The sequence below is a fragment of the Mesitornis unicolor genome, unplaced genomic scaffold (assembly GCF_000695765.1).
Source record: "Mesitornis unicolor isolate BGI_N332 unplaced genomic scaffold, ASM69576v1 scaffold37702, whole genome shotgun sequence".
Lineage (NCBI taxonomy): Eukaryota > Metazoa > Chordata > Aves > Mesitornithiformes > Mesitornithidae > Mesitornis > Mesitornis unicolor.
In genome coordinates this window covers 26,173-34,404 of record NW_010169185.1, presented here as the reverse complement: position 1 = coordinate 34,404, position 8,232 = coordinate 26,173, and the positions used below count along the sequence as shown (strand labels likewise).

General features: G+C 52.3%; 1 protein-coding gene across 1 annotated transcript in view; it reads right to left on the bottom strand.

Moving 5' to 3' along the window:
- Positions 1–480: 480 nt before the first annotated feature.
- BAZ1B (bromodomain adjacent to zinc finger domain, 1B) overlaps positions 481–8,232 on the bottom strand; it is a gene marked incomplete at its 5' end in the record, with an annotated part of 33,706 nt that continues 25,954 nt past the window's right edge. Inside the window, 5 exons of the mRNA XM_010179276.1 lie at positions 481–1,077; positions 1,641–1,744; positions 3,447–3,598; positions 5,965–6,083; positions 7,802–7,949. Of these exons, the coding sequence (XP_010177578.1) occupies positions 711–1,077; positions 1,641–1,744; positions 3,447–3,598; positions 5,965–6,083; positions 7,802–7,949 (890 nt within the window). The remainder of the gene's footprint in view (positions 1,078–1,640; positions 1,745–3,446; positions 3,599–5,964; positions 6,084–7,801; positions 7,950–8,232) is intronic.

Genomic DNA, 8,232 nt, shown 5'->3' with positions numbered 1-8,232 from the left:
CCCAGGCGAGCCGGGAGCCAACCACCTCCTCTTTGCCGTGTCCGTGGGAAGAGGCGAGCGGAGCACGACCTCCAGAGATCACTGCCCGAGAAGAGGGGGGGGAAGCAAGAGCTCCTCCAAGCCAATTGTGTTAGGATGCTGGTGAAAGCCGGATCTCCATAAATGTAAGTGCTTGCTCGCCCTAGACAGCCCTTCGCTGGGGGCTCAAAATTAACACCATATAAATATATAAATCGCACCCAGTCCTTCCATGAAGCAATACAATCCCTCCCTGCTCCAGCTCCTGGCTGGATTCCCATCCCCAGCAGTGGACAGCAGAGGCTGCACCACGCTCCATCTGCTCAGGGAGAGAGCAGCTCAGCCCAAGGAAGCCAACAGTTCCCGAGCTGGAGCAGGCTTCATGCTCCCCAGCCCAGCCAGGCTTTGGCCAGGCCTTCCCTTGCCCTCCACCTTCCCCTCCAAGCAGGACAGACTGGGTCAGAGCTCTGTGGATTTTGCAAGAAGCAGTAAGTCATCTCTACTTGCTCCATGGATGACCAAATACTTGAGGAAATCGCAGAAAAATTAAAAGTAGGATGGGCCAAAGGGAAGGCTGGATTAATACTGAAGTGCCTGTTGCTTCCCAGCTCCCTCCAGACAACCCATCCTGCTGCCTGGCAGCACCAGAAGGCCTGCTCCAGCTCTGGCTCTCCCCCTCTTCTCCCCATCCCTCATTTCTTCCTTTTCCGCCCCCGGGAATGTTCGAGGGGCTCTGACTCACTGTCCCCTTCCTGCTCCTCCAGTCCCTGGCACCTGGCAGAGAGCTTCTTGTGTTTTCTGCGTGCATACGTGTGGCCAGGCAGGTGTTTGTGCACCATGTCAATCAAACACTGTTCCGTCTTCTCTAGGCAGGACAGTACGTGACTGCCGTTCTGGTTGTAGCGCTCAGCATTGGAGAACACCTGCTTGATGTCGGAGAGGAACTCCTGCACCGAGCGGTAATTGCCACAAGAGCACTTGCTCTGCATAGTCTGGAAGTCCATGGGGTTGCTGATGACCTCAAAGTAATCTTCAGCTTCCTCCGTGGTCACTGGCTCCCTGCCGAATGAAGAGCCACAAAGATAGGAGGAAAATGATGGCCCTGGCTGTGCAGAGCTGCAGAGAGAGAATCGCCACCCCCCTTCGCTTGAGCACCAGCCCTGACCTGCACCCCTCAACTCACAGAACAGACCCCAGCAGCTCCTCAGCCATGCTGCAGACGTGTCAGCCCCACGGCGGTCACGGCACGATGATGGGAAGGACGGCAGCTTGCCCTTCTGCCCAGAGAGCTGGCCCAAGCATGGGGACTGGCACGTGGCAGAGTACCCCGAAAATCCTGGGGGCTGCAGAAAGCACCCAACCCAGCCTTCCCTCTTTGGCCTGCAGCCTACCACCCTCTTACACCACCTCAGAAGGGGCCCACGTCTTCAGTCCAGCACAGGACTGAGAGCCTGGTGGTTTCTTCCAGAGCAGCTCCACTGCCTTTCCCATTTGTAATTTGCTTTTGACACCCCAGTCTCGCAGCCAGCGCTCAGATATGGCGTGACTGTGGCACTGCCAACCCTCACCACACACTGCCTGAAGGCAATCCTGTGCCCACGGACGAGGCCACCCGCCCTCACCTGAAGGGCCAGCTAAAGCGGTACTTGATCAGCTTGCTGAGGATCTCCTCACACTTCTGCAACTCGAGGTTTTGGCGACGTGCCGTCTTCTTTGTTTGAAGGACCTGCCCACACAAAGGATGCTGTTAGAAGGAGCGAGAACCACTATGGGCTTTAGCATTCAGCAAACAGTTTTGAGGCCAAAGCAGCTGGTTCTTCGCAGAGCTTTTCTTTTCAATTCTCTCACTCACAAGCTAGTGTCTCAAGGGGTGGGGATATGTAGCACTGCTGCAGAAACAAAGTTCAAGTCTTTCAAACGCAGCCATCTCCCACAGTAATCAAGAGGCAAACTGCTCTGCCACAGGACCTTTGATGGCAGCAGCCAAGACATGCAGCGGCAGCTTGAGCTACAGAATGGCAGCCCCATCCAGAAGCTCTGGTGGGAATAGCTCACAAGCAGCCCCGTCTTTTCTCTGGGGGCAGCAAGCTTTTTCAAGATCGGTTCAAAGGCAGCATGGTCAAAACAAGCAGCCAAAGAATAAATGACAGCAAATGGAGAGCGTGAAATCCCTCTCCCTGCCTTCTCCGAGCCTCTGGCAGACCGCACGTGAGAGGCAGAGGGAGAAAGCACTTGTGCTGCTGTACTGATGCTGCGGAGCCAACCGTGCCATTTTAAATACCAAAGAGCAGCTGATGCCTCAAGCGCTGCAGTCCCATACGCAGGCTGAACACAAGGTCAGCCACTCGACCAGGGATCTGCAGCAGGTTGGCCACCAGCACTGGGACATCCCCTTGGCTCTGAGCGCACAGCTCGCCAGGCATCGCTGCTTAGGGCGCGTCGGATGACGGGAAGGCTCCACAACACAGGGGACTATTCCTGAGCCTGTCTCTTCCCAGGACAAAGCAGCAGCGAAGCAGCCCTAGCAGAGTCCTCCTCTCAGGACAGCATTTTGTCAGACACCCTGACCCAGCTGCTCCATTAAGACTTTTTCCCCACTTGACCGTCCCTCTGAGCTGACTGTGGCAGCCCATGCTGGTTTGGTTGCTCTCCAATCTGTAACGCAGACCAACTAAAAGGACACTGCAGATCTGCCCAGCCCACCAGCACCCTGCAGAAGCAGCAGCGAGCCCAAGGACCGTTATCAAGGCTGCTCAAGAAGAGCGACACAATACACGAGCACTGCTAGTGCTGGCCAGAGCACAGATGGCAGATCTAGCAGAGCCTCGTGACGTGGCCCGTGGGGCTAGGGTATCCTCACGTATCCCCATGGTGCGTCCCTCCCCAGGACAACCAGCACAGTGCACTGCAGCTCCTCCCCGCCTCGCATGCAGGCACACACGCACAAGATTGCTCTGTTCGGGAGCATAAGGTTTTATTCTTTAAATGTCAAGTGAAACCTAAACCAGCCAAATTATGTCCTGGAGGCTGGGGAGTGACTATACAGACAACAACTGTCAGAAAACGGCCAAGGCTAGGGAGCAAGGGTCCAACATTGCTGGCATTCTCTGACCATCCAGGACCCCTTCAGTCCCCCCACCTCTCTGCAGAGACATATGGATACTATTTAAAACCCTTTAACAAGCTGCAGGCTGCCTGCTACTCAAGGGGGACAATGTGTGAAAGTGGCTGGGGAAAGATGCCTGGCATATCTGCTTCGTTTGTACCAGGCCCTTCAGGATATGCCTCCTTTGTTAACCCGCCCCCAGCCCTGCCTGGCTTTCATAACACGATCCCGGGTATTTCTACGGGAAGGGGAGGCAGCGCAACACCTGTTTCGTTCAGAACTCGCGATGGGAGCAGCCTCCGGGGAGCAATTTGGCTCTTACCAGCTCATCAATGTCTGCGCCGTTGACAGGTGCTGCCCGCTGCCGGGGTCCCCTGGCAGGGTGCAGCGACTGCTTCTTCCTTTGGTGCCTTCCCTGCCTTGAGGAGTACATGGCTGTGCTCTGCTTGCCCCGGGGTGCCTTTCTGGGTCTCACTGAAACACATAAGCCGTGCGCTTAGATGTGAAACTGGAAGTAGAGATCGCAAGCTCTTTGCCCAGCTGTGCGCACCGAGCAGACCCTCGCTCACAGCACAGACATGTTCACAAACCCAGGGACAACTGCAATGACCCGGCTTCTTGTCAGCCTGTCCCCGCTTGTGCTCGTGTCAGCTGTGTCCAAGACTCGTTCCAGATGAGATCTGTGGGTAATCACCTCCTGTCCAAAAAGGGGCCATTGCTGTCTGGCAACAGCCTTCTGCTAAAGGGTGGCCACACATGCCAGCCCTCAGCACTGGCACATCTCTGGGCTTTGAGGGAGACCTGGGAGCTTCCAGCTCCTCTGTGCCAGGTAAGGCTCACCCAGGGCTAGAACTGCAAAGGCCCCTGGGCCTGCAAAGCCAAGTGCTGAGACCCTGACACATCAAAACTTGAGAGAGGGCAGGGGAAGTAACACAAGCACAGAACTCAAATATAACTGCAACATCCTTCCTGAAAGCACTGGGAGCAGAAGCTTGCAGTTTCCCTGCTGCCCCCTCACTCCGTACCAGCGCGGGGATGGGTGCTTTTCCAAGCATTTACGATGTCCCACACAGGGGGACAAGCCAGCTGCTAAGCCCCCCTGAAAAGTGAGCTGTGTGCAGGGGCAGTGTCGAGTTACTGCAGCCAGGAGTTGCTCCGCGTGCTGCAAGTGGGAAACAATGGGATTTTATTCCCCAAGACCGGGGCTGTTGCATTATATATCACAGAAAGGGACTCGCCCCTGTTAGTCAGCCTGTCAGAGCTTCAGGCTGATGGAAATGCAAGTGTGCTGACGCACTCCCATGTCTTAAGTTTCTCCCATGAACCCTCCATATCAGGAGAATGTGTTGGTCTTCTTCCCCAGCCAAGCTTCTTCCACCTGGTCACAAGTGCTTGAGCAAGCTGTACCCAGCACTGTAGCACTTCATCTGTGGCCTCTAATCCAGCCCTGCCCAATAAATAATCTTGCCGGGCCCTCTGTAGGAGAAGCGTGTGTCAGGGCAGCGGGACGTCTGCCCGCTGTCGCTCTGCTTGTGTGTCAAGTGTATGGCACGTGCTAAATGTCTGACAATCCAACATTCTACGTTAGATCCCTCAGGATAAACGCCGTGAGGATTAATGGGACTTCTCTATTAAAACAAAAGTTTTCCACAGTGACCTTTCCATGTTAATGCTCTTTAAAACCAGGGGTTGCATTTAGCACTTTATTTTTAGTGACTGTAACCCTCTTTTGCTATTGTTTGGAAACCTTGGCTCAGCTCCTGACTTGGCCATGCAACACAGGCTGAACACACTCCAAGCGTGGACATGGATACACTACAGAACAACAAGCAGTGTACACAGCCAGGGTATCGGTGAACATCCCTGAAACCAGAATAAAGCAGGGGGAATCAAGGCTGATAGTCCTGGATGGAAACCCTTGAAAGAACATGGGATAATCCTTTGAGTCCCTGCCTTCAGATTCCACCATCTGCCCTGGTTAAGACACTCTGAAGTTAATTTTGTGTCAGACAAGGGCATCTTGACAGAAAGCAAATGCTCACAGGGTGCTATTCCAGGACTGATCTTTTCAGTGCATTAAGTTGCCCAAATGAGGGAAGAGTCAAATTCTCCTAAAAGCAAAGTGGATACACATCCTAAAAAGTGGTTAAGTGGAGAAGTGGTCATTGAGGAGTCAAGAAAACGCTATTTTATTCCACTCAGCTGCCCAGGAATGAGCCAGTTACGCATCCTGACTGCATGTCACCAAAGAGTGCTGGCTGTCCAGGCCACACTACACCTCGAGCACTGTGCCCTCCTGCAGGAACAGGCAGAGCAAGTGCTAGTCCTACTACTTGAAAATGCCTCCTTGCAAAATCACTAGAAATCCTGCATTTAAGAGGTTATGAGCTGGTGGGAAGCGAAAAAGCAAGGAGAGGGGGTTGTGGTTAAAGCTCCACCATCTATTAACAACAACCAGTTTACCAACAAACCCTGCGGGCACAGAGCCTGCCAACAGCAGTAACTGATAATGCTGTTGCCTCACCCTGCCCTGGTGCAGCCTCACAGCTCTCAGTGGTCTCTGGTGTCCCCGGGGGAGCGACTGGGCAGTGAGTGAGAGCTGACTGCAGTTTCAACCTTTGCTAGTGCTGACCCTGTTGCAAAGGGACAAGAGTTTGCTCCGGCTCCCCAGTAGCAACCAGCACAACCACAGCCTTACCCTGTGACATCTCCCACTGTTTTTAAGTAAGAACCTTTTCTGTGTGAGGAAAAGCACAAGTCACAAATAGGATCAATACTTTAGACACTGAAGACAGAGTCCTAATATTTTCTGTTTTTTTCCTGCATGGTCAAAGCCTTACATTTCAGTCCAGCAACTTCATAATCTTCTTCCTCCTCTTCTTCCTCCTCAGCATCTGGTTCATCAGAGGCTTCCTCATCTTCTTCACCTTCATCTTCAGAAGAATCCTCTGCGTAGTTCCTAGAGTAAGGCAGGTAAGCACATCTGTTGTATCAGAACCTGGGCATCACAGGTCCTGGGCCCTCTGCACTGTTTTTTCCACAGGCAGAAACTTTCCGACCACCTCCATGTAAAATAAACACCCAGCCTCAGACTGAAGCAGTCTGCTGTATTTCAGACAGTATCAAGTTGTAGCTACAGTTAAAAGGGCACTTTCCAGGCTATCGTCTGAACATCTGGGCTGAAAATCCCCAACAGCTGAATCTGTGTATTTTTGTGCTGTTCTAGGCACCTTGACCACATGGTAACGGATTTTAAGACTGCGATTGCTGTGTAATTACTCCCCCTTGAGAGAACGTGCTGCTGTTTCTCCCAGGTCTGCAGGCCTGGTCTAAGGAGCTTCTAAAGGGGGACTTTTGTTTCTGCTGGAATATTCTCCCATTATCTCCTTCCACTGTCATGACACTTGCAAGTGCACTATAGGAAACAGATCTCATTCACTATCGTACACATCTAAGCTTGTATTTATTGGTGAGCTTCTCACGTGCTGATGTCAGAAGCCCCAGAGGCTCCCTGCCTGGGACAGTTCTGACTCCTTGCATGTGCCTGTTACAGCACCAAACCACTGCAAAAACAGGACAACAAACAGCACGCAGAGGCAAACACGGGCAAAGGCAAAGCTGTCGTGGGAGTCTCAGTCCTCTGGAGAAAGAGAACCTGGAGCAGTAAAAGGAGTAAGAATAAGCTCCAACAGTACGGTGTAGGGGGGGAACCCATTTTTTTCCTCCCTCAGCATGGAAGAACAGAAAGCAGTCACAGGACAGGTGCCACCCCACCTGATGGCTCTCGTCTACGAGCCAAGCAGCTTGCAGGTGACTCTGCCACATCAATGCAACTGCAATTTCAGGCCACAACAGCTGCAATAAAGCCCTGTCATTTTTGTACGAGCCTGATGAACTCTTACATGGTGCCTAGGGAGTAAGGAATACTTTTAAGGCCATACACCACCTGCGCACTACAGGCTAGCACAGATCTTCTTGTGCTGCTGCTCTGGAAGGGAGGATCTGTGACTTCTTATGCTTTAGATGTCATTTGATAACCTCACCTCGCTGACAAGCAGGTGGCTGCAGCACAGAGTCACAATCAGCAGAGGATATGTATTGCAAACAGAAAAATACACCTCGCATACAGTTAACTTCCAGCTTGCAATTCAAGAGTTCAACCCCTTGCTGCCAGGAGGCAACTACTGCATAGAATAACTTCGATTCCTCCCCAAATCATGTTCCGTCTGTAGCCTTTTAAGGACTCCTGCCTTGTTAAGGTTTCTCAGGTCCAGAAAACCATCAAAGTGGCATTTTGTAGCCTGATTTTTAGTAGCACAGCAGGGGCTGAGCTGCAGTGCTACCAACCACACTCTCATGAAAAAGCCACCCAATCAGCAGTTCAGTCACAGAAAACAGCAGCCCTTAGCACATCCAGTTTTGGTTGATGTTTTGTGCATGTTTTCACTGCTACACATAAGTTATTTAATAAAACTCCTGAAGTTGCCATGGGTCAGTACATGGGTGTACTAAAGCTACAGCCTTCAACTGCTTTACTATTGTTCCAGCGCCATGGAGTTCACCGGGCTGTTTCAAACCTTTTAAAGGGGCTCTGTTCCACACCGTCTGGGTCACCTTGTGAAAGCATGGCTAGAACTGTGCACCAGTGGCAACACGGAGGAGAGGAGGGTCACTCACCTGCCCCGCAAGCTGCGCCTGGCAGTAGCAGGCTGACATGCTGGGCACTGCCACTCCCCATCTGGTATCTCATAGAGCGCTGGTCGCAGACAGAAGAGGTGGAAGGCTTTGTTACACTCGTCACACAGGATCAGCTTGTCGTCCTCACCTAGGGGAGTGCAAATAACTTGTAACCGGGTGCCACAGCCTTGCTCAACTTGAGAAGCAGAAGCTGCTGCAGCGCTGGAGGTCAGGACAGAGCAAGAAAAAGATGTAAAGTACCCTCTGACGGCAGAGACCCTTCCCTCTCGGTTCCACCACAGCACCGGAAACCAGCAGCACTTAAAAACAAAGAAAGATGCAAAATCCTTTACCTTGTAAAGGTTTAATTCAAGGCAAAGGTAGAAACCCGTCAAATTGGCTCCATCCAAGCTAAATCTCAAGCCAAACAC